Here is a 24244-nt window from a genome sequence, read left to right as displayed (position 1 = left end):
GAAAAACTAACCGAAAACAGCTTTAGCGGACCGTGAAAGCCCGTGGGGTTAACTCCGGGTCGGCCGCGAGTGTATGTACACCCGAGAATCACCATGCTAGTGGAACGAGGAGGCGTGTTTTCGAGCCTCGGGAAACGCACAGAACAACGCTGTCTTAGTCCGCGCTATCAGTCTGATCAGTCAGCGTGAACCAGCTGCCGACTGCGCGGGCACGGAGCTCCACTCTGGAAGTAGATTGAAAGAAATCTCGTTTTAGAACTCAGAAATTAGCAAAGGTATGGTGCCTTTGCAGGCTGGCGAGGACAAGAGACGCAACGTCGCACTCAGCGTGCAACCTCCCTTCTTTGCAGAGACACGGGTTTGCTAAGCTGCACTCGCGAGACGCTTGTCTCCGGGGGAACTTTGGCTCACGTGTCTGTTCGCCGTGTATACAGAGGCCTAGTATTCACGCATTTAAAGGCGACAGTATATAAGAGCGTAGAGGAAACTCTGCCCCGTGGCGCACGCCTAGCTTCAACACGCTGGGTGTGTGACCGGCGAACAAGGTGTGAAGCGCGTTGGAAACGTCTCGCGAGGCACCGACACTTTCTGCTCAGCTTCGTTAAATGTCTTTGGCTACAACGTGTCTGTGTTCCGGACACGTTTCAAGGCTTTAGAGTGTGAGCCATACACTTTCTCCGTTCGGCGTCTCCTGACTCAGGTCCCCTGGGGGGCTTAGGGTCCTCAAGCTCGACGTGATGGTGTGTGACTCCTGTTTCCGTTGCACCCCCACATCGCGGACGGAAGTGCGTGGCGATGCCCGCAGTCGAGGAAGCTTTATAATTGTGCTTGCCCGCGTCGGTTTTTGCTACATACAGAGGTGCCTCATACGTGTAGCAGAAACGCGTGGATCACAGATTCACAGGGCTCATAGCTTCATATACCACAACTGCGTCTCAGAGTACCTGGTGCAGCGGAGTACGCTCTACTCAGATGCGTAGATGCGTACGATGAGCAATTTTCGATTGACAGTGAAAACGCATACTTCTTAGTCTGCGTCTTCATTGGCGACGCAGAAGCCCAAAGTGTTGGAAGGCACTAACGCACCCCTCACTGTCTTTTCCGGCGTCCAACTCCCTGAAAAAAGGGTCTCTTGACTCTATTTTCAGAATGAGGTTGTCCCGCGAGCACTGGAAAGCTGAGGTTCCACACTATCTGAGTGATGCAAGGTTGTCACTCGACTTCAGCTGCTCGAGGCGAACAGACGAGAGGCTGCCTTCCTCCGGCTGCCTGCAGTCGATCTTCTCAGTGAAATGTGGCTCAAACTGACTGGTTAGATGCAAAGCGTAGATAAAGTACGCGTCCCTACGTTTCCGAACGCAACAAAAGAAGGAATATGCAGGGAAACACTCGCGAGTATCCAAAGAAATCGGTGCAGATAGTAGATATACCATATCTATCAGGTGCAGCGAGACGCTAAGAAACGTTGTCCAGACTGGGGGTACAGCGAGTAAAAGGTAGTCTGAACGGCATCACCCAGCGATATATGTGTGAACAGCGTCATACCTATGGACTAATGTCTATTTTGAGTCAAAGAGAAACACGGTTTTACGAAGTCGCGCTTGCAACAAGTCTCCGCTTTGTCCTTGCAGTGCCGCAGGCAGGCTGACGCCCAGTAGATGCAGTCGCGACACCCTATGGGATTTCACACCATATTTACTATCACCCAGAAATCCAAGATTTCCTTCCGTTGAGACGGCTGCCAAGGATAAAACAAAATGCGCTCAACGAGGGTGGAAAGAGTTTGAGTCAATACAGCAAACAACGCATGCCTTGTCCGAACCCTTTCCCGTGAGTTGGCTTTTCAGTGATCTCTGGTTTGTCCATACACACGTACTGGCGTCCAGAGCTCATGAGGACCACCCCTCTGAGCTGCGCCTTGCCTGCGCTCCCCCCCTCTTCCCCTCGAGGAACTCCGTGCCTCTCCGCCCCTTCCCAACATGCAAGGCAGCATGCAAACTCCCTTTTACCATCGCTCGGATGGAGCCTGCGCGGAGTCCGCCAAGGGCACGCGCAGGCGCAGCGACCGCCTCACGGTCTTTCCTCCGTGTTCTTTGCTTCTCTCTTGCCACTCCCCCCCCTCCCGCAACGCCCCCCCCCCCTCCCCTCGATTTGAAGACGCTGACTGCAGAGGCGCTCCGTAGTGGCACGACGCGCGAACTCTGTCGCTTCCCAGATTCTACCTTGCTACAGACCGTCAGTACAGCGGCGAGCCGAGGAATTCGCTCTTGGGGAACTTCTTGGCGAGCGACTCCCACTGCACGAAGACACGGTCGGCGAAGGGGTACAGGAGCCGCCCCGAGAGGGAGAGGGACTCGACGCGGCAGGCGCTCTCGACGAAAATAAGCGAGAACCGCGTGCCCGTGACGAACTGCGCACAGCCAGCCACACACACGACCCGCGCACATCAAGAAATCAGTCGGCGAGAAAAACCCGCGCAACCCCCCCCTCCCCCCTCCCCCCCTGCCTCCCCCTCCCGCGGAGGCGTGTAGTTGCCTGGAAGCGTCTACACGCGGAGACGGTGACGGCAACTCCCTTCCGCGGGCTCAGCGAGGAGGCTGGGCGCCAGCGGCGCAGAGCTCCTGGCAGCCTGCTGCGAAGCGCCGTCGCGCAGAGGGTCCGCAGTTCCCCAAGAGTGCCAGCCAGAAGCTCTTCTGCGTCGAGTACCTCGCGGACGAGGGCGGCGAAGGCCACGGGGACACACGTGCCCGGACCGTTAACCAGCACCTGGAGGGCAGAGAAAAGAAACATATCGACCTCAAGACTGAGGAGAAGACAGAGACGCGCTGCCAGATACACTCAGCTCCCTCCGGATCAGACGCAAAAGAGAGAGGATGCAGCGCGCGAATGGACCGCGAAACGCGGGAAGAGCCGCAGAGACACGCGAGAGACACGAGGTCTCTCCCGGGCAGCGCCACGGCGAGCCGGCCTACCAGCTGCGGGTTTAGAGTCCACACAAGGCGCAAGGAGACGCCCAGGGCGTGCAACGAAGAGAAAATCGAAGTGAAAAAGGGCTGACCAACGTCGCGACTCCTCGGAATCCGAAACACCCCAAACCCGCGCTGCTCCATCAGCTCCTTCAGGGCCCTCGCCTCGTTGCCCTCGCCGCTCGTGTCGGGAGCGTTTCTTCTCTCCCCTTCGCTCCGCGCCTCTGTCTGTAGGAACGTAGAAAGCAGCACACGGAGGACTCGCGGCGAGCCGCTTACTACCTTAGCTGTCTCATTGCGGCAGCGCTGTCTTGCTCAAGTCGGCCTTCAGGTTTGCTCGAAGGCGTTTCGCATCTGCGTGCGATGAGGGATTGACGTTACTCACTCGATGTCGATCGCGGAGATGATTTTGCGAAAGTCGATGCGGCTCGCCCCTCACCTCGGGGAGACCCCACTGGGTCGCGGTCAGCTGCCGCAGACTGTTTGTGTCGGAGTCCGCGACGAGGAAATGGAGTTTGAAAAAACGAGGGTTGAAGCCGCGAACCAGATGCAGCATCTCCGCAGTGTGTCCGCCTGCAGCGACGAGATAGAGAAGATATGATGGGCGCGAATAAAGACTCCACGAAACGACACCGTATGCGCGGGTGCGCGCACGTTTTTCCAACGCGAGGCACGCAGCATGCGTAGAAATATACACATGTAGTTACCTATCTATATATATTTATATGGCTAGGAAATATACACATCTGTATATTTATCTATATGTTTATTTATATAGCTACAGACAGTGACACATAGATAAATGGATAGCTATACATACAAACGAAATATAGGCGAATCAGCCTTCACGTCCACGCGTGTTTTTGGCCCCGCCTGAGCTGTTTCCGGGGTGTGGCGTCTGTGACGCGCGTAAGGCCCAGGTTAGGTCCACGCAGCAGCAGAGCCTCAAGAGTGCGAACCACTTCGCCGTCAGCATGCGGGTTCCCACGTGAAAACGTAGGAGAAGCTCCGCTGCCTCCGCCGGCGCCACAAGCCTGGAGGCGCCGCAAGGAAACAGCGGCTCTCTCGAAAATCGATTTCCCCCCGTCTCGCCTCCTCACCCGATCCGAGAACGACGACAACCCGCAGGGGGATGTCCGCGGCGGCGCTCTCCTCCCTTCCTTCCTTTTCTTTCTCTTCTTCTTCGGGGCGAGTGCCTTCTCGACGTCTGGCCCCGCGCCTCGAGGCCGGACCTTCGGGCAGGGCTTCCCGCTTCTGGAGGGTCACCCTACTAGAGATCCACTGGGCGAGGCGCAGGCAGCAGCAGAGCGAGAAGATGAAGACAAAGGAGAGCACGAAAGACGAAGCGAGTGTGGAAACCGCAGCGCTGCCGCGCGGTCGCCCAGCCTCCTCTTGCAGGGGCGGCGCGTGCGCAGAAGAAGGCAGGCGGAAGAACAAGAAATCAAGCGGCAAAGAGGCGAACGCAGAGCGGAACAGTGCCGCAGATGCGCATGCAACGAGGAAGGGGACCGGAGGAAGCGCGGCAAAGGAGAGACTCAAGAGAGGAGAAGAAGGCAGCATGTTGGCCGCGCGACCCGTCAAACGTTCCCCTCTCCTTCTTCTTCTCTCCTGTTTTTCATTCCCGCATCTTCTCCCTCTAGCTATCGCGTCCCCTCTCGCTTCCGTGGCCTCTCCGGGGCTCTTCCGATCTTTGGCCTCCCTCTCTCTCGCGCATCAGAAAGTCGTCGCTCTTCTGTCTTCTCTGTAGGCTGTCTGCTCCATGCGATCCTCTGTCTCCGTGTAGGATGTCTGTCATGTCGGAACATCCACTAGCCAAGCGCCCTCTGCCTCTGAACCCGCCAGGCGGCCTTCGACTCACCGCCGCTGTCCGCAGGCGCCCGCGGCGCGAGCCTCGCTCTCGTTGAGGTTGCGCCAGGCGCGTCTCGAGCGTCTCCTTCTTTCCGCCGTCAGTGTGCAGCACAGGCAGGCGCGCGGGAGGCCGCAGATTCGCCAGGAAACGGCTTTGTCTGCCCAGCCGAGGCCTGGCCAGTCGGCCGCGCTGCATGCGCGTCTGCTTTCAGTCGCCTTTGCAAAATCCGCCGTAGGCCCGTTGAAGACCGCTTCGTGAGCGCAATGTCGCGGAAGACAGGCAAAAAGAGAAATTCAGGTTGAAAGGGCCTCCGCGAGGCGAGACACGACTGGCGTTCAGCACACGCCGGCCTTCGCGAAGTCGCCAGTCTCGGGTGCATGCGCGGCAAAGAAAGCGAGTCTCGCTTCCGGTCTTTACTTTTGGGCTGCAGTGCATAGATGTGAATTTCTCGGCAGATGCATCGGGAAGCAGGGTTGAGAGCGAAGACGCAACAGACCTCCGCAGAGCGCAGGTCGGCTGACGAGGTCGGAAAGGAGGAGGCGCGGAGAAAGGCAGAGAAAAGGGCAGTGAAAGAAAAAGAAAAGCGCCTCGCAGCCGGCATGCACCGCGAGGGCGGCGGCAGGGGGGTCGGCGGCACGCTCTGAGCGATGAGAGGCGGCGAAGATGCTGCCGAAAAAAAAAAAAAGGGCTAACTTCAAGACAGAGATACGTTTTTCTCTCTTTTTCCTCTTCTTATTCAATGTGAAGGAGCCCAGTGTCTGGGCTCGCGCGGCTTTTCCTTCAACTGCTCTCGTCTTGGCTTCGGGTCGGAAGAACACATTGTAGACGCGGATCCTTCTCCTCTCTTCTCGTCTACTGACTCCGCGACCGTCTTTCCTCTGGCCTTTGGTTTTCGTTGGCAGTTTCTCGTTCTACTTCTTCTTCGCGTCGTCGCCCGAGCTGCATGGCGGCGGCGGGTAGCTGCCCTGACCGCCTCTCTGTCTTGCTCTCCGCAGCGTTCCTTGGCTGTCTTTTGTTTCGTCCCCAGCCTCTGCGCATCCTTCATGAACACCTTTGGTCTTTTTCTGGGTCCGCACTGTGCCGGTCCTGGCCGAGGCTTCATCTGCGCGCCCTTCACTTTCCTTCTCTCTGCGTGCATCTTCCTGCTTCCCCTGCCTCACGCTCGTTTCCTTCCTCCCTCTCTCTTCGCCGCACACAGGAGAGCCCATTTGGAGCTGATTCTTCCGCGTTGTTTCCGGTCTTCGCTGCGTTTCATGTCTTCCCCTTCTCCTCGTTGTCGGTGTCAAAGTTTTCGTGAGCAGGAAGGCCTCCTCAGGGGTTGGGGGGTGTCGCATCCAGGGCCGTCGAGCCCCTCCCGGCCCTTTCGTTTTTCTCCCTAAACTGCGCCTGGATGACGAGAGGAATATTTTCTCTTTCGCCTCGCTCCCAGTTCATTGTCGAAGGCAGGCGCCTCTGCTGCGCGTAGCGACGCGGCCTTTTTTTCAAGCCAGGAGGCGTGACGGACGCGCGGAGCGAATCAATGTTCTCCGCAGGTGGCTGTCGCGACTTTTTTTCAGCATGCTGTGTACGCTGCAGACGCTCACTCTGCCCAACAAGGTTTGAGTGAGCGGAGGGTTCCACGGGACCTGCTTTGAAAGACGGAAACTTCCTTGGACTGGAGTAGCGGAGTGTCCCCCGCGACGTGTCGCGCGCCCGTCCCGCAGAACCGCTGCCCGCTTGAGGAGACCCAGGCGCCTTGGGCTCAATCCGGGCTGCGCCGTCAGCCCGAGGAGATACCAGGCCCGAGGGGGCGAGAGAGAGACACGGGAGTCGGGTGTGGCTCAGGCTTGCAGACTGTTTCGGCACCCGCTGCGGGGCGGGGACAGGTGTTCGTTCGCATTGTCTTCACAGGGCTTCTCGCGGTTGCTGCCTCGCTTCTTCCGCCATAACGGCAGACCAAAAAGGACAGGTCCTCGGCGGGGGAGACAGGAGACAGCCAGGGCGGGAGGGAGACCTTCCTGGGGAGGGGTGAGTATGGGCTTCGAGGCCTGGGGAGGCCCGCGGAGACGTGCACCTCCAGCGCCTGAATAGAGGGACAGGATACAGCTGCTTTTCTTCGGCAGCACAGAAATCATCGCGCTGCCGGCATCAGCAGGCGGCTACGGAAGCGGAGTAGCAGGGCAGTTTCAGCGGTTTGGAGTCCCAGGAATCGCTGGGCGTGGCGCGCGGTAGAAAGGGCCCTCGCTCAGTGTGCCGTGTGCCTTTTCCCGATCGAGGCGTCTCCGTCTCTGGCGCCGTCTGCTTGGTCTCTTCGTCGCGTATGCGTTCTCTTTTTCCTCCTCTCGTCTCGTTTCGCAGTCCCCACTCGCTCTCTGGATCTTCTCACCTTTGGTTGCCTTCGTTTTTCTCTGACACGGACTCTGGGTTCGCCGGACTTTGTGCGTGTTTGCGGTCTTCGGCGCACCAGTTGCGGTGAGGGCGATGCACTGGCGCAGCGAAAAGGGACGGACTTTGTCCGCTCCCTCTGGTGGCGGAGGGCGCGAGGAGGGGGGGGGCGGCGGGGAGAAGAAGGGCGAAGGCGGCCGAAAGGCAGGAACGGCCATCGACCGCGACCCCTGGCTGCCGTCGAGCTCCTACCCAGGTTCTTCTTCGTCGAGTTCCTCCCGGTCGTCGCCGTCGGGGAGCTTCTCGCGGACGTCTTCCTTCTCCTCCACGCGCCACTCGTCTTCACACTCTTCTTCCCGGTCGAGTTCGTCGTTTTCATCGCGGCCACCTTCCTCCTCTTCATCTTCTTCCTCTCCATCTTCTTCGTCCTCTTCTTCCTCCTCTCCTTCCTCATCTTCCAGCGGCGCCGCGTCTCGGTCTGGGGGATTCGCCTCTTCTCGCGCGTCGCCTCTGCCGCATCCTGCGGTTCGGCGGGGCTTGTCGCCCTCCCCGGCGCAGTCGCCAGGGGGCGGCCTGCGGGCTGGGAGCCGTGACTCTCAGGCCTCGTCGCCTGCGAAGCCTGTCGCCTCTTCCTCGGGAGCGAGTCTGCACCACGCGGCCTCCACCGCCCCCCCGGGCTTCTCCTCGTCGCAGCGGCCGCCTGCCGCCTCCGCGGGTTCCGCGTCCGCTTCGCGGTCGGTCTTGCAGGCGTCGCCCGCGGGGAGCCCGGCGTCGCGACGGGAGCGCGAAAGAGGCAGGAAGGCGGAGTCCCCGCCGCGTGCCGACGCCCCGCTGTGGGCAGCTGAGCGGTGCGAAGATGGACGCAGAGGAGAGGAAGGCGGCAAGCGGCGCCGCGAGCCAAGCGAACGCAGCGAGCGCCGACGGCGGGAAGAGGAGCGAGAGAAGAAACGGCAGGGGGACCGGGACAGCCGGCGACGAGACGAAGAGCCTCGAGGCGACCGGCGTCGCAGAGAGGGAGAGAACGAAAAAGACGACAGAAGAAGCGCGGGCGGAGACGCGGCGCGCGAAAGCGGGCAGGAAGCGGCGGCACCCGCCGCGGAAGGCGCTGAAGAAGCGAAAGGCGACGCCAAAGGTGAACTTAAAGGTGACGCGAAAATCGACGAGCCGGCGCTAGGAGCGACGTCAGGAGGTACCGCGGAAGAGGCGCGAGGCGAACCGACGAGGGATGAGGCCAGCAGCAGCGCGAGTGACACGGTCACAATGAAAAAGAGGAAGACGGAGAAAGAGAAAGACGAACGCGGCCGCCCAGCTCTCTCCGCGGTGGAGTCGAAGGAGCCCAAGGCGCTGGCGGTCAACCAGTGGATCGGGGCGCGGCTCGGCAGCGCGTTTGTCATCGGCAAGGTAGGCCTTCGTACTTCCTCTTCATTCCTTGTTTGAGGTCTTCTGCTGTGAATTTACCTCGCTTGTCCCCTCTCCCTCACTCCGCCCTCGGCTCTTACCCCGGCCTCTATTTCTTTGCCTGTTTACAGTTCTCTCCGTCTTCCGCTGTCTCATTTGCGGTCGCGCGTTCGGCGCCCGTCCTCAGTCTTGTTTTCCGTACCCCGCCTTCATTCTCTCTCGTGTGCTTGCTTCCTTCTTTCTTCTGCATGGCCCCGCAGACCAGAATGTGGATTTGCTCCCGCGGCGCACGCGTATCGTCTCTTTCTACTCCTCTCTGTCTGCGCTTCCCTCTGTGGCTGGGATGCGCTGTCGGGTGCGTCTCGCGCGCGACCGACGCGTCTTCGGGCCTCCCGCGGCGCTTGTTCCTCGGCCTCTGTGGGGAGGGGACGGGGCGGTTTTCTTTGTTGTGCTTTGACCTGCCGCTCTGTGTCTCTGCGAGTCTCTTGTTGGCGGGTTGCGTTGACGGCTCGTTTGCGCGTCTCTTCGCGTCGCCTTCCCTCAAAGCAGCCTTCCCGCGGCCCCGTGTCTGCTGCAGATTATCAGCATTCGCGCCCTGCACTCGTCGGCGGCCTCGTTCTACACGCCGAGTTCGCCCGCGCTGCGGAGACGGCACCAGAGCGGCGGGCGAACCTGTCCCTCCTGCTCCAAGTTCATCTCGCGCGACTCCTCCACGGCTTCGTCCTTCACCTGCCGGCACTGTGGGGCGACGAGCTCGGTCCCCGCGGGCGCGGCGGCGCCGCGGCGGTCGGAGTCTCTCGATGCGCGGCCGGGCGGTCGGGGCAAGTCGCTGGGCGAGGGCGCTGGGCCCGACGGGGGCGCGACCGCGGTCGGAGCCCAGGGGACAGCAGAGGCGCCGGGGGAGACAGGCGAACGCGAGAAGGAGAAGACGCAGGGCAGGGGCCGGGGGCCGGCGCGCGAGGAAGAGAAGGAGAAGGCCTCGCACAAAGGCAACTACGTCACCCTGGTGCCGGAGACCGACGCGCCAGACCAGTATGAGTACTACATCCACTACCGGCACACGAACCGGCGCCTGGATATCTGGTTGAGGTTCAGCGATTTGCGACCAGTCACGCAGAGCGGGGAAATCCTTGACTTCGAGGAGGGCGACGCCGAGAGGCGCGCGCGCCTGAAGAGCCGAGAGGGCGGCGCTGCCGGACGCCGCAGGAAGCGGCGCAGAGACAGCGACTCGTGGGGCGAGCTCTTCTCGGGGAGCAGCTCCGCAGAGGAGTGGTCAAACGAAGACGAAAGTTCCGAGGACGAAGGCGACACCTGGGAGGAGCAGATGGAAAAACTCGCAAAGTTCCACCCCTCCGTCCACTTCTCAGACGTAAGTCAAGAACCCCGGGGTCAACTAGCCCGTCTCGCCGGCCCGGGGCCTCTTGGCAGGCGCGAGGCTTGTGTGCAGGTGGGGATCGTGGAGCGGGTTTCGTGTCCCTTCTTTCAGGGTTGTGTGTTTTACGGCGTTACAGTGCAGCAATCCTTTCCGGCGACTTCTGTCGCGAGGCCGTCATCAGCCTTCGCGAGGAGAGGGACTCGCCGCTTACCAAGCCGAGGCGTTTTTCGCTCTTTTTTTAAAGGGTTTAGGAACCTCATTTTGTGCTGAGCCGCTCGCGTGCGGGCGGGGACTGTCTCGTATGCGGCCCTAAACCCTATCTCCCAGGAAGGTCAATGAGCCCTGCAGGCGGGCGACTGCCACGTTGGTGCGAGGCCGCCGCTTTTCTGCTTGCGCGCAGCACGACGAAGAAGCCGCGGAGGAGCACGAAGGCATGGACCTGGCGACTCTGCAGGCGCACGAGGAGGCAACCAAGATCAAGACCATTCGACAGATTCACTTTGGGCGATTCCTGCTGCAGACTTGGTACTTCTCTCCGTACCCTGCTCACGTTCAGGACGCGGAGGTCCTCCACGTCTGCGAGTTCTGTCTTTCCTTCTTCCGCTACGACTCGGAGCTCGCGACCCACGCCACCCGCTGCGTCCTCAGGCACCCGCCCGGAGACGAAATCTACCGCGCTGGAAGGCAAGTCATTTCGCTCCCGCGCGCCGCGCTACATGTATCGGTGCTTTTACGACGGGGAAGGGGACTGTCCTAACGAGGCCGCGACACAAAAGGCTGCAAGTTCGTGCTGGGCGTGAGGGGGTCGCACCGTCGCACGCCTGTGCCCCGCGGCAGACGGCACCACGCCTGTGCGCGTTTTTCTTTTTTGTTTTTCAGGCTTTCCGTGTTCGAAGTCGACGGCAGCGTCTCGCGCGTGTATAGCGAGAACCTGTGCTTCCTCGCGAAGCTCTTTCTTGATCACAAGACGCTGCAGTACGACGTCGAGCCCTTTCTCTTCTACGTCCTCACCGAGGTGCGACCCGCGGGCGCGCGACTGCCTGCAGCTCTCGCAGGTTCATCTTTTCTCCTCAAAAGGACAGACATATCTTTATCCATAAATCAGAATATATACATCTGACTATACACGCATATATCTGTTTGTCCAGCTCTTGGCTCCGCCCCGCGGAGGCGTTCGCCTCTCGGAGATCCATGTGGGGGAACAAACGCGTATTCGTCACTACTGTGTAGTCGCGCTGTCTAGGATTTAGGGCTGAGGGTGGCGCGCAGTGCGACGCGACTCGTGCATGAGCTTTCTCGTGTGGGCGTCGCTTTCTGCAGGCTGACGAGGCGGGCTGTCATTTGATCGGCTACTTTTCCAAGGTGCGTAGTCCCTCGCATTTCGGCTGCTTGTCGGGCTCGCGTCTCTTCGTTGGTCTTCGAAGAATTTCAGAATTCGGTCGCACTCAACTGCGCAGCACGGTTTCCGGAGTGCACCGAATGTCCATGAGTCAATTTCGGCTTCGAAGCACACGTGATTATGGTGATACTGAAATCCAACACTTTTCGCTGTCTGCACGTTTCCCGTCTGATGCGTGTCGCGCCACCTGGCGCCTTGGTCCGCGTCTCTCCCGGAGGAGACAGTCTCTAAAGGCAGTTGGAATGTGCTTGCGCCCCAATCCCCACCCCCCCGCGCCCGCCCGAGACTGAAGGTGTGAATGCTGAGGTCCTTTTGTCTTCAGGAGAAGATTTCTTTGCAGGCATACAACCTCGCATGCATCTTGACGCTTCCGCAGCACCAGCGGAAGGGCTACGGGCGCTTTCTCATATCGTTCTCCTACCTGCTTTCGCTGCGCGAGAAGAAGAAGGGCGGTCCAGAGCGGCCGCTGAGCGACCTGGGCAGGCTCAGCTACCTCGGTTGGTGGACGTGGTGTCTTCTCACCCACCTCGAGAGCGACGCGCAGAAGAAAAAGCGGAAAATCTCCATCGAGGTGCGCCAGCTCGCGGCGAGACGAAGGAATAGAGAAGAGAAGAGTTGTGAAATGCGCGCTTTTTGGAGAGGCACGCCGCAGCGAGAGGGAACAGGCCGCCGCTCGGCACCAGCCGCTGCTGTGACGCGCACGCGAAACGAAACAGCCAGCCGCATGCATGCATGCGACCTATCTCTGCCGGTGTCACTCTCTCTCTCTGCCTCTGCGGGGCGCTCATGACTGTGCAGAGAGAGAGACAGAGAAGCGAAAGCGCGATGTCTCTCTCTCGCAGGCGCGCGGTGTCTTCCGTCCTGCGACTTGGATGTCGCGCACAGTACCTGTCAAACGGGAGGCATGCGAGGGAGAGTGAGAGGCCTGTGAGGGCCTGCGGCGCGGCTGCGGCTTGAAGCGCGGAGCCAGGAGCTTCCCCTGAAATCGTTGGTCTGCGCGTTTCTCTCGATATGCAGGACTTGGTGCGGAGCACGGCCGTCCGCGAGGAAGACATTCAGCGCACACTGGAGGAAATCGGCGTCCTCAGGTGAGGCAGGCGCGGGAGTGGGAGGGGGGTGTTGCCAAATATCCGCATCGAGAGCAAAGAAGCGAGCAGCAGGCGGACGAAGCGAAAGATGGAGGTCTCCTCTGCGGAAGGGAAAACGGCAGCGAGCCAAGAGACAGGCAGGTCCCTCAACGAGGAGAAACCCTTTTTTGATTTTTTTCTGTGCGTCGCGGGTTTCTACAGATACGTCCAGGGCCACCATCTGCTTCTTCTGCACCCCGAACTCGTCAAGGCACGCCTCAAGTACGTGGCAGGAAGAGCAAATCGGCGACGTCCAGCCTCGCCAGGAGGTCGTTGGAAGCTGCGCGCCGCCGCTCGTGATATCGTGTTTTCTGTCTACGAGGCCGGCAAGAGACTTGCGTCAAGAGGGGCCTTCCTTGTGAGAGGGAATAGTTAAACGGCGCTCTGGGAGTGAGCATCGCGTTTGCAAAGACGCGAAAACGCGCCGATTCCGCAGGTCTAGAAAGGAGTGCAGGCCTCCCCGCCCGTGGCTGCGCTGGACGCCTTGGGGCCTCTGTTCAGAGTTTCGCGTCGGCATGCGCAAGTCGATCGCTCCCGAGCATCGACGGATCTTCCGCGCGGCTGCTGGGCCCCGTGCATGCGCCTCGGCCGCGTAGGCTCCTGCAGCTAATCCGGTCTACCGAGAGAGACCATTTGTTTACGGCGTGGGAGTTCTGCGTTGAGAGTCAGGTGTGTGTTGAAGGTCTTGTGACCTTTGTGAATTGTGGACTGTCTCAGAGAGGCGGGCTCCGCGGGCGTGTTGGTCCATGGCGAGCACCTGCGCTTCGTCGCTTACCACCGGACGCCGCCAGCCGCCCGCGAGGCTCTGCCGCGCCCGCGCCCGGACGACGACTAGGCCTCAACTCTGCGCTGCGAAACCTGGGAGGCGCGATCTGAAGAATCGCAGAAAACAACGTAGACGAAGCGCGAGGCGCGCGCGAGAAGGCCGCATAGGGAAGGCGGCCGCAGCGCGAGAGCCCGGATGAGCCCTGGAGAAAGACGGACGCTGACGCCTTCGAAGGAAATGCTACAAGGCGAAACAACCGGGAAGGCCTCACCGCCGGCAGGCACACGCAGAGCGAAAGCGAAACCGAGAGGCCTCTCCCGGCACGGAGAGCCAAGAAAGGAGGACGCCTTTTCGTCTGAAAACGCGAAACGACAGGCAAGCGGCCGCGTGAAGCGAAAGGAAGGTGCTGAGAGAGAGACGTGATGCTCCCTAAGAGGGCGCTAGAAAATGGGAGAATGGAGAGATAATGTCTCGCGATACGACTGGGTTCGTGGACAAGGCTGGAAAGCCACGGAGAAGCAAACTATCGCATCAGCGTCCCATATAAGCGCAAATGCATATACATACGTATATGTATCTATATATATGTACATGTATATATGCACTCGCATATGCGTATGCATATATTTACATATATATTTATGCACATATAAGCATGTGTATACATATATGCATAGGTATGTGTGTGTCTTTCTTCATGGGGGCGTTGAGGTATGAGCGTGCGGTTGCTCGGCATCGGCGAGTGCGCAGCCCTTTGAGCCGGCAGCTAGGTGAGCAGAGGCGCCGATGTTGAGTTTTTGTCTTGGATGCTTCATGTCTGTCAAGGCCGCCAGCGGCGTGAGGCTGCTGCGAAAACGGCAGCCCGTAGTCCTCTCCCTGTTCGTGCATCTGTTTGTATACGCCTTTAATTTATAATGTGTAGATTCATATGCAGGTCTGCGTAGCCTCGGAGTGCCTGTCGCTTCGCATTGTCGGTTCACCGGCCTGAGGTTGGCTCAGCCGCATTCTTTTCAAGTGTTTTCCGCTCCGTCTTCCCGACTCCCCAGCGCGGGCGAGCGCAGCGCGCCGCGGCTGAAGCAGCGCTTCGATTTGTTCCGTGAGGGAGAGCAACGAGCTGTGTTTTTGCGGGAAAAAAGACCGTGTGTGTTTCATATTCCCTACCTGAGCAGGCCAACTACGGGGGGGGGACGGGGGATGGGAAGGGGAGAGGAAATGGTGACGACAGAAAAGAGGAGAAAAGAGAGGGCTTCATGTGAGAAAAATAAGTTCACGAGGACGTGCGTGGAGGGAGAGATGCGCGTACGCCTCCCCCTGTTGCGTGTGTCAATATCGCAAGTCTCTGCTTCGTGACCTCGCGGGAGTGGCTGTTCCTGGCCTCCTACGGCCTTTCCCTTCTCGGTTGTCTGCGTCCGCGCGTCTTTGTTTTCGCTCGCCTTCTCCGTCGGTTCCTTTCTCGTCTTCCTTCTGTGCTGCCTCAGTCCGCAGGGCGTCTCGCGCTTCTCTGGCGTCGCGTGCTCGTGGCTGTATCGGCCTGTTTCTCTTCGCGGGCGGGTTCCTCTCCGTGGCTTCCTTCTTTTTTGGGGCGAGTGGAGGCCTCCCCCGTTCAGGAGACTGCTTGGGACTCCGGTGATAAATTCCAGTTTTATTTCCGAACTTACGAACCCGCCCGCTGGCGCGTCCTCTCAGTTGTGCATTGCGCTTCGAGGCTGCTGCAGACATCGTGCACTCTAAATTCGGGCGCGTGTCGACGGATCGGCATCCTTCTGAGATAGGTTCCGATATTATACATGTATGTATTTACACACGTATGCAGATGCAGGCTTATATTCAAAGCTGTGCACATGTAAAGGGCGAGAGCGGCAGCTGAATAGACGGTCAGGCAGGTGCGCAGCGGCCTTCAGGTTTCTACGGACTGGCTGCGAAGCAGAAGACATCGAGCAGGGTTTAGGGTTCAGAGCCCGCAGGCCTTCGGGCCTTTGCAGTCGCCCGCGCGGCGCGGTGAAATAGATATGCTCCCATGGGGTTGAGGGTCGCCATCAAGCATCCCAGGCCACTATCGGCGCTGAACAAAATCAGTTCGTGGGAAATCGTGAAATCAGCGTGCCCGCAAAACTCAGGCTGGGGCGCGCGCCAGCAGGAGTCCATGCAGTGCCCAAGGCGACGTCACACACGCATCCAAATCAACGCAGACCTGATCGTATGTGTCTAAGCATATCGATTTACATATGTATGTAGCTAGAGAAGGAAAATGCTTGCGTCAGGTACAATGGGGCCGCCAGGCACGGACCCGTTCTCCGCACACGCGCGAGTCCGCGCCGAAGTCCTGTTTGCGGCTACGCACAGCGCGCGAAGCTCCAGAAGCCCCTGGCGGCTGCCGCCAGCCCAAGTTCACCCCCCTGAAAGGGGAGGCCATCTACACACGTGCGCATGTGTAGGCATACACATGGAAACAGGGAGAGCGAGAAGCCGAGAGAGACACACGGACTGAGCCGCAGGCTGCTGCAGCTCCTCTGACGAGCGGCTCACTCGGCGCGGACGCAGGAGGCCTGTTCGTCGTAGTCGATGAGGACCGGGCCAAACTCGGCGATGACGCCCTCGTCCTTCCGCTCCACGAAGCCCTGGAAAGTGTAAGTCGGCCGCGAGACTTCGAGCTGCACCGCCTGCTTCTTCTTGCCCTGCCGCACAGGCGCACACGCATTTCCACCGAACTCGCGAACCACCAGTCACGTCTGACGACTCTGGGCGCGACGCAGACAAAGCAGACGCACACACTGCAGGCAGATGCGCGCACGCGCGAGCAGCGGACATTGGGTCTGAGTCAGCGGACGGAGGCGCACCAGACGCGCGGACCGACCGCGGCTGCGGCATACGGCGCGCGCTGACGATGCCGACGAGTCGCAAAACTCTGAACTCGTTTGCAAGGCTCAGGACGACCCACGCACACCGTCGCCACGCCGCGCCGCGAGGCGCGCATGCGTCGCCTGAGACATCGCGCGCCGCACGCCGCTGTCCCCCCTCCCTCCCCACATGCGCGCGTCTCTGCGCGCGCGCTGTGACTCACGACTCCATGCGACACGGTGTCTAGTTGGTAGTTCTTCAGGTCTGCGACGGTGAAGAGCGTGATGCGATCTCGGCGGCGGACGTCGATTTCTTTCCCCAGGAGCACGATGTTCGTGTACCAGCTGTCGCACTGCCGCTCGAAGACGGTGCCGAAGTGCCGACCCTGAAGGAGACACGCGCGCGGCGCGGACAAGACAGCCGTTCAGACAGAGCCGCGCGCCTCTCCCGAGGCAAGCACCCACGTGCCACCGACCAGCCCCCTCGGGAAATGTTTTGTCGGGCGAGTCAGGTTGAAGGAAACGCGGAGACGGCGCGCCTGAGCTGCGCAGCGCCGTATGCAACCTGTTCGCTGCGTCTCGCATCACAATGCGCGCGCGAGCATGAGGGGGAGAACGATATGGAACGACGCGGAAAGAGGCCGAATGCGTGTGCCACGATGATGACAGCCTCGCAGGCGTTAATAACAAAAATAAATGAAAAACAAAAAAAACTTTCAATTAAATTTAACGAGATCGATCCACGCGGAAAGAGGCGGAACGCGTGTGCCTTGATGATAGAAGTCTCTCAGGAGTCTTACGCGCGAACTGCAGCCACGCCGCATATGCCGCGACAAGCCGCAGCGGAGATGTGCGCAGAGAAGGTCGGGTCGGAACACAGGCAAAAAGTGATGAGACAAGCTCGGATACAGGGACACGATTGACAGCAGACAGGCACAACCTCAAACGCTTGACAGCCGAAATAAAGAAAAGCAAAAACCTTCCCCTCCCACCTGCGTGAGACCTACCGGACGAATTTCCACGTCAATGCCCGCGACGAAACCCGCAAACTTCCCTGCGCGCGTCACCGTGAACTCCAGTCGACGCCGCTGCAAAAAAGACGACGCAAAAAGACAACTCTATCCGCTCGAAATCGTCAGGCACGCACGCACGTTTACATAGTGATAGCTAGCAACGCAGATAGATAGAACAGGAGATACAGGTAGACAGACAAACTGGCGTATATGAATAGACAGATGGAAAGAAAGAGGGGGAGATAGGTAGGTAGATAGATAGGTAGACGAAAGCGGGTAGGCAGACGACGAGAACTCCAGGCGCAGCGATATGTGTCGAGACGTGTATGGTATGGCTGAGACGCGTGATACGTGCACGTACTCGACTGCAGACAGATTGGAGTCGACACACGCATGTATGCATGCAAGATCGTGCTTGCGGCGTCTGACGACTGCGGCCCTTCCCGATATGCCCGCACCAGCTGAAGCAGGACGCAGACGCGCAGCAGTCTAAAGCAGGTGAAAAACGTGCTTCAACTAAGCCGGCGAAGGGGCGTGAGACGCGCTCGCGAATATAAAGACGCGCGCGGGGGAGAGACTCACCTGAAGCATCTGGCGCTCCATCGGCTCTTCGAAGCGCAGCTGCTCCATGGGAAGAAGTGCGTCGCACAGGAGAAGCGAAGAGAATTGAAGCCCGACCTGAGCGGAGAGCGGCCGACAGACCCGCACGCGTGACGGAGAAGTCAGAGGAAAAAGGCAGCTCCATCAACTTGCGAAATGCACGCCCAGCAAAACGAATGTCACCGTCTGCCACCTCGCACACAAACAGCAGCCTCGACAGCCAGATCCCCGCACCACAGACTCCGTTATGAAACAAAACAGTAGGCGGCGACCGAGAAGGACACGAAACGAAGCGAGAATAAGTGCAAGCCTCAGAGTGCGAAGCAAGACAGCAGAGCTGCAGGGAGCAGAGGAGCAGCCACGCCCGGCAGATAGGAACAGGACAAAGAGCTTTAGCGCGAGCGCGCGGAAAGCAGAGGAGAGCGCAGACTTGAAGACGCAAGACAGCTCAACTCACACTCTGAAAAAGTCTCCTTCTGGGTGAGAAGATCGTCCTCTCCGGATGTTCGCTGGCCTGAGGCACAGGGGCATACACCGCAGAATACGAAAGTCGGGGAAAGCCGGAGCTGCTTCGTCTCGTTCCCTGGGGATCCCGCGACTGCCCTCGCAATAGTTTCCACACACCCTAAACCCTCTCTCTCAGATGCAACGGCGCTCGCGGCCGGTCATTCTTGTGTCTGATTTCTAAGGCTCCGAACAAGCAAACCGACGCGAGTGTGGCGCACCCCTGTGTCACTCCGGAGCGCTCAATCGAGTCACATCGCACTGAACAAAGACGGTTTTTGTCTCCAGGCAGGGCTTTACGGTTTAGGCCGCCTTGTTTGCCTCCGTCGCCTGCCACTTGCACAGCCCGCCCTTCTCGCTAGAGAGTGCCTCTCGCCGTCCTCTCTGGGGACGCGCACGTGCCTCCCTCTCGCGCGTTCGCTTGATGTTCCTGCCTCTCCTTCTCCTGCCTCGGATTCTCTCTCGCGTGTCCCGCCTCTTGCCTGTGCTGCCGCGGTCTCCCGCGCTTTTCCGCTTCTTGCTCGCCAGCTGCCAGCCTTGTGTCCGCTGCTGCTGCTGGCCTTTTCTCGGCACCTTTTCTTTTTTTCTCACCTGGTACGGGACGTTTTCGCGGGTCGGAAAGGTGCACGGCGCAACGCAGGTCGTCGCCGCGGTGGGGATCGAGCGCGGGCAGTACCCGAGGCGGCGCTGGATGTCCAGATAAACGTCCGCGGCGCCCTCCTGCGAGGCGAAGTCGCCCAGAATCTCGTGGATAATCATCTCGTAGTAACAGGCCGGGGGACGCGCAGGCGTCGCGGACAGAGGCGCCGACGGCGGAGACGCAAGCCGCCGCGCGGCGCGGCGCGGCGCTGCACCCGCGGCGGGGGGGGTCCGAGCGCCGCCCTGCGACAGCGCGGGCGCCGTGGAGGCGAGGGGGAAGGCCGCCGCCTCGCCCCAAGGCTTCGGGGCGAGGTGCGGCGGCGGCAGGGGAAAAAGCTTGCTGTAGCAGCTGTGGATGACTAGCGGCCCCGCGGGAGCCGCCCGCGACGCCGCGGGCGACGGCGACCGGCGGCGGCGGCGGGACGTCGACGACCGCGGACGGGTCCGCAGGCAGCAGCTGCGCGGTGCCGCGGCCGAGGTAGGCGGAGGCTGCGCGCAGAAAAGCCGAACCCAGACACAGGAAATGAGCATCGCAGAACGAAGAGACGCCGAGACGCTGCAGCAGTCCCTCGCTCTCCCCACATGCCGTCGCCCTAACCGCGCTGAGGACTCGCCACGCCTACCGGCGGAGCCTCGCAGGCGCCAGCGGCCGCGCGGAGCGCGCCGGGCGAAGCGGAGGCGAGTGAGGAGGGCAACGGCGACAGGGGGACGACCGGCGAAGGCAGGGGCGAAAAGGACTCCAGCAGCGGCGGAGAGGGCAGGGGCGTCACGCCCGCGCGGGCACAGTCGAGCGACGACAGAGGCGACGGGGGGTCGGCTGCCGCTGCCTTGGCGGCAGCCGACCCCCCGTCGCCAGACGGAGACCCTCGCCCCGGCAGCGCGCGGGAGCCTGCGGCGAGAGCCGCGAACGACGAGCGCAGCGAGCGCGAGGGGCAGATGGAGGCCGCAGCGGGCGAGTCCGACGTCTGCAGCGGCTCCAGAGGCAGCGCAGAGGCTGCGCAAGAGACCGCGGGCGGCAGAGCTTCCGACGGAGAAGGAAGGGACGAGGCCGCAGACACGGCCGGGGGGGGCGTGGGTGGCGGCGACGCGTCGCTGAAAGGCGCAGACGCGGCTGTGGAGACGGGCGACGACGAGGCGGGCGACGCAGGCGACGCAAGCGACGCCGCAGAGGCCGCCGCGCCGCGGCGCGATCCTGCGTAATAGCCGCGTTGCGGCTCTCCGTTGCACGCCAGAGAGGAGAGCGAGAGCGACGAGCGGCGGTAGCGGCTCGCGCTTGCGTTGAGACCGAACTGCCGGATGAAGGCCGTCGCAAGAGACGCTGACGTCCTGCTGACCTGAGCGAAAGGGCCGCGCAGGGGGAGGCGCTAAACCCGGTCTTCATACCGCCAGCGCGGCCTGGCTGCCCTCACTCCCTAAAACCTCCCTATCATATATATATATATATATTGGTGAAAAAGAAGTTACCATGTCCTTCGTTAAAAAAGGTATTAGGAACATGAAGATCGCAGCTAGGCTGCTGCACTCGTGCGGCTCTACAGATGACGTCTCCAGGAGCAGTGACTCGCTCGGCGCTTGAGCTGCCTCAAAGATCGTCAGGCAGACGCCGTCGCGGCGACCCCAGAGGCCGCCTCGGTCGCTGCGCACGCATACCCGCATCTTTTACGAACATACCAACCGGGGCAGGGAAAAAACAGAGCGTTTACACGAAGCGGTTTACAAAAAGGAAACAGGAAAACCCACACGCATGTAGGCATTCATGCGCATGCATGCGGATGGCGGAATGGGCGTCTGCGTATCGCAGCACGGGTTTCTCGAAGGGCGCGTCTTTCGCTTCTGCGTCAGACTCCTCACCTCGAGCGCGTCGACGTAGTCCGCCCCCGCCTTGACCGCGAGGACGGCGAGAAGCGCAATCGGACCGGTGCCGATTTCCAAGATGCGCTTCCCCTGGACGTAAGTGTTGGATCTGCGCGGGCGTTTTCCGTCGCCTGCGTCTTGGTCTTCACTCAGCTCGGCTCGAGGGAGTCTGTAGGTCTTCACGTCAACGACGCCATCATCGACTTCCTCCCTCGCTTCGTCGCTGAACTCCGCTTCGGGGTCCTCTGCAGGCCCCGCGCTCGCCGGCGCAGCCGCAGCGCGAGGCCGTCGCGGGTCCTCTTTCTTCCGCGCGGCTTTCCCGCTGGCGGGCTCCTCTGTCTGAGGCGCGCCCAGCGCTGCGTGCATCGCTTCCTCCTCCCCTGTCTCCCCGTCGCCGTCGTACTTCTCGCTCTGATAACCGGCAGTCTGGGCCGCGGCATCCACCGGCGACTCTAGCCCGTCTGTCCCTGCCGGCGAGGACTCAGCGCGAGTGCCCCTAGCTCCTGGGCGCGCCGCGAGATGCAAACGCGGCGCGCTCCCGCTCGCCTCGGTCTCGGCCGTTTCCTCTTCACTTCCGATGTCTCGTTTCGCGCAAATCGCTCCGCTGTCTCCACTCAGGCGGCGGCGCTGCAGAGGCGAAGCCGCAGGGCCCTCGCTCTTGGCGCGCGCCGCCTCGTGGCGCTCCCAACCCCGCCAGCAGATCGCCTTCCGATAGTACATCGTGCGGTCTTCGTCTTCAAACATCGCCTGCAGTCGACACACCGAAAGGAAAAATAGATACAGATAGACCTAACCCCTCTCTGGCGCGGGACAGAGGAAAACGGGAAGAAAAACCTCTCGGTGTGCCACCCGTCGCGGAGAATGAGCTCACGAAGGGCGCGCCTCCCTAAGCAGTCCCGCTCAGCCACCGGCCTGAGCAGATATGTATGTATGTATGTATGTATGTATGTATGTATGTATGTATGTATGTATATGCATACGCATACATACAAATACACGTATACAAATATATGCAAGCAAATGCATGCATGCATACGTACATACAAATATATATATATATATATATTTACAAAGGTGAGCTCGCGCTCCCCACGCCCCTTCACCCACAGAGAGGCGCTTGACACTCGCGTGTCGAGGGGCATGTATACCATTCACACAGACAAATACATACATTCGTAAATATATACATAGATACGTACGTAAGTATATACATGGATACACGTAACGAGGAAGAGCAAAAGAGAAGTTCCTTTCTTGCCGGGAGTACCTGGTGATTTTTCCAGTCGTACTGCTTGCAAATGGTCAGCGACGACGGAGCCTCACGCCGGAAGCAGGTCGACCTCGCGACTCCTTCCTGCAGAAGCGACTGGATCTTCTCCTGTGAGCGGCGCAGACAGGCAGCTCACCATCACACATATACAGAGGAGTTCTTCAAAAACAGGCATCTCTGAATTACCACGGGCTGAGAGCCAAAAGGAGACGAAACGCACGGGCCTCGCTCTACAGTCATGTTGAGCATATATGAAGGTACATTACGCGCGATATTGACAGAACAGTTTCACCGTTTTATCTCTACACTTTGTGGAAACCATGTAGACGATCATCCACATCACGTTCTATCTCTCATTTCCTCGCTAAAGCCCCATCACTGCGGACGCAGATCGACGTCTGAGAGAGAGAGAGGACAGAGCAGGGGAGTGGCAAGGGGAGACAGCCCGGAACGGCTCCTCCACATCACCCGCTCTGCCGCCCCCCTCCGCCGCCGTACCTCGTAGGTCGCCGACTTCTTCCAGCGATTCGGCGCCGAGAGCTCCGTAAGTTCGACTCTTCGGAAGGGTTTCTGGAAGCGCTCGAAAGCTTCGAGTGGAACGCCTGCAACCTCAGTGGGGCCCGCTTCCGCCGCGGACACGCGGCCCTTCTCGGGTGCCTTCGTGCAGGCTCGTCGAGCGGCGCTGAGGCTGAGTGGCTCCGCGGCGCCCGAGAGAGGCGCAGACGACGAGAGAGGGGACGCAGAGGAGGCCCGCGCGCTGCGCGTGGCTGTCGCGCGCAGAGTCGCCTTTCCTCTATCGACTCCGGCAGCGGGACGCTGCGAGTGGGTCGCTGTCCTCCCAGAAGGTGCGCTGCCGCCTCTTGTCGGCGACCCGCTGGCGCGCGGAGGACGCAGAAGGGTGCCGCTCTCCGCGGGCGTCGAGACGTCGCACAGGCTCGCCCCTTCCGCGCGGCGTTTCGCTCGCTTGACCGCTGCCTCGGCTTGCTCCTCCTTCACGCAGAGCTCCTCAGACGCAGTCTTGGGCTCCCGACTCCGGCGCGGGTCGCGCAGGCCGCACTCACCCTCTTGCCACGCGGGCGCGCGTCTCCCCAGCCCCCCATTAGGCGTTTTCTGTCTCCCCGTAGCTGTGCTGCTGCGTCGCGCCGTGAGGGCCTTCTCGTCTCGCACGCCAGCGCCGGTCGCGCCGCCTCCCCCCTGTCCTCCTGCCACTGCCAGGCTGCCGACTTCCTCTTGTCGGCGGGGCGGCTCTACGCGGCCCTGCCTCGGTTGTGCGCCACAGCCTCCCCTCTCGCGCAAGCCGCAGCCCCGCGCGGCGCCTGACGCCGCCGACGCAAGCTGCGCAACTTCGGCGTCTTGTCTCGCCTTAGCGGCTGCGCTGGCGGATCGTGCGGGACTCGCCCTCAGTATGCAGGCGACCCCACTTCGCTGTCTGCGGGCGAGCGGGCCTTCGGATGAGGAAACCGACGACGGAGCACCTGTTTGCCGCGCGAGGAGACTCAATTCGGCCTCGGGAGAGGAACGAGGCGAAAGGAACTCCAGAGGGCTGGAGGGCGATCGAGCCGCTTGCAGGCCGTGCAGGAAGCGGCGCTCGGAGATGCGTCGCGAGGCGCGCGTGTGCCGCGGGGCCAGTGAGAGAGGCGCAGCGTCCGCCGTTGGCCTCCGGTGGGTTTTCTCCACCTGATTCTGTGGAGTGGTTCTGCCTTGTGTGTCTCCCCGTCCTTCCCCCTCCGTAGCGGTTTTCGCCTGCTTCCCTCTCTGTCTGTCTGTGCTGCTGGACGCGGCACTCCTGCGGCCTGCATCTAGCCGAGGCTCTTTGTCGCCGCGTCCTCTCGACTCAGGACGCTCGCCCCGCCTCCTCCGCTCTCCGTCCGCGCGCTCTCTGACGTTGTATGGCCTCTCCATTCTGACCCAGTGTTCACCACCTGAAGGGCAGCCGCGCCTCCCTCCTCGCTTCGAGCATCTCTCGCTGCATGCGTGCGCGCGCATGCGACTACGTTCTTCCTGCTTGACGTTCGCGTTCCGTCGTGTGGCGAGGGCGGGAAGGGCTTTCGGGCGAGGTCCTAGAAGTCTTCCCGGAATCAGGCAGAAGGAAGCACCATCGGCTAAACGCTGGAATCTGGCCTCCGCCTTGAGCTCACTTTCTACGCGTGCGTCGCGCTTCTCGCGCCTCAAAGAAAAAAAAGGCCAAAAGCCGTTGCCACAGGGCGGGGAGGACACGAACTGGTGTTTTTCGACTTTCTCTTCGTCCCTTCAGTACGGCCTCCGCTTTTCGCTCGCTGGTCT

The 24244-nt window shown here is 60.8% G+C and overlaps 3 protein-coding genes across 3 annotated transcripts; 1 reads left to right on the top strand and 2 right to left on the bottom strand.

Annotated features, from left to right (window-relative positions):
- Nucleotides 1-2236: 2236 nt before the first annotated feature.
- On the bottom strand, nt 2237-4526 carry BESB_033480 (putative glycosyl transferase; the record flags this gene model as incomplete). Its single annotated transcript, XM_029361934.1, has 5 exons — nt 2237-2410; nt 2707-2766; nt 2973-3194; nt 3406-3539; nt 4067-4526. 5 exons carry the CDS (start codon nt 4524-4526, stop codon nt 2237-2239), a joined length of 1050 nt encoding a protein of 349 aa, XP_029220899.1.
- Nucleotides 4527-7275: 2749 nt separating this feature from the next.
- On the top strand, nt 7276-13313 carry BESB_033470 (histone lysine acetyltransferase MYST-B; the record flags this gene model as incomplete). Its single annotated transcript, XM_029361933.1, has 9 exons — nt 7276-8580; nt 9155-9946; nt 10353-10636; nt 10832-10967; nt 11273-11314; nt 11674-11922; nt 12369-12439; nt 12641-12700; nt 13196-13313. The coding sequence occupies 9 exons, from the start codon at nt 7276-7278 to the stop codon at nt 13311-13313; spliced, it is 3057 nt and encodes a 1018-aa protein (XP_029220898.1).
- A 1875-nt stretch (nt 13314-15188) lies between these two features.
- On the bottom strand, nt 15189-23863 carry BESB_033460 (uncharacterized protein; the record flags this gene model as incomplete). Its single annotated transcript, XM_029361932.1, has 11 exons — nt 15189-15306; nt 15771-15919; nt 16306-16467; nt 17089-17169; nt 17677-17772; nt 18152-18208; nt 18790-19326; nt 19461-20171; nt 20689-21438; nt 21959-22069; nt 22460-23863. 11 exons carry the CDS (start codon nt 23861-23863, stop codon nt 15189-15191), a joined length of 4176 nt encoding a protein of 1391 aa, XP_029220897.1.
- Nucleotides 23864-24244: the final 381 nt, after the last annotated feature.

Source organism: Besnoitia besnoiti, chromosome II, assembly GCF_002563875.1.
Source record: "Besnoitia besnoiti strain Bb-Ger1 chromosome II, whole genome shotgun sequence".
In the NCBI taxonomy this organism is placed as follows: Eukaryota; Apicomplexa; class Conoidasida; order Eucoccidiorida; family Sarcocystidae; genus Besnoitia; species Besnoitia besnoiti.
The sequence above is the reverse complement of the archived record's forward strand: the minus strand, read 5'-3'. Positions and strand labels throughout refer to the sequence as shown.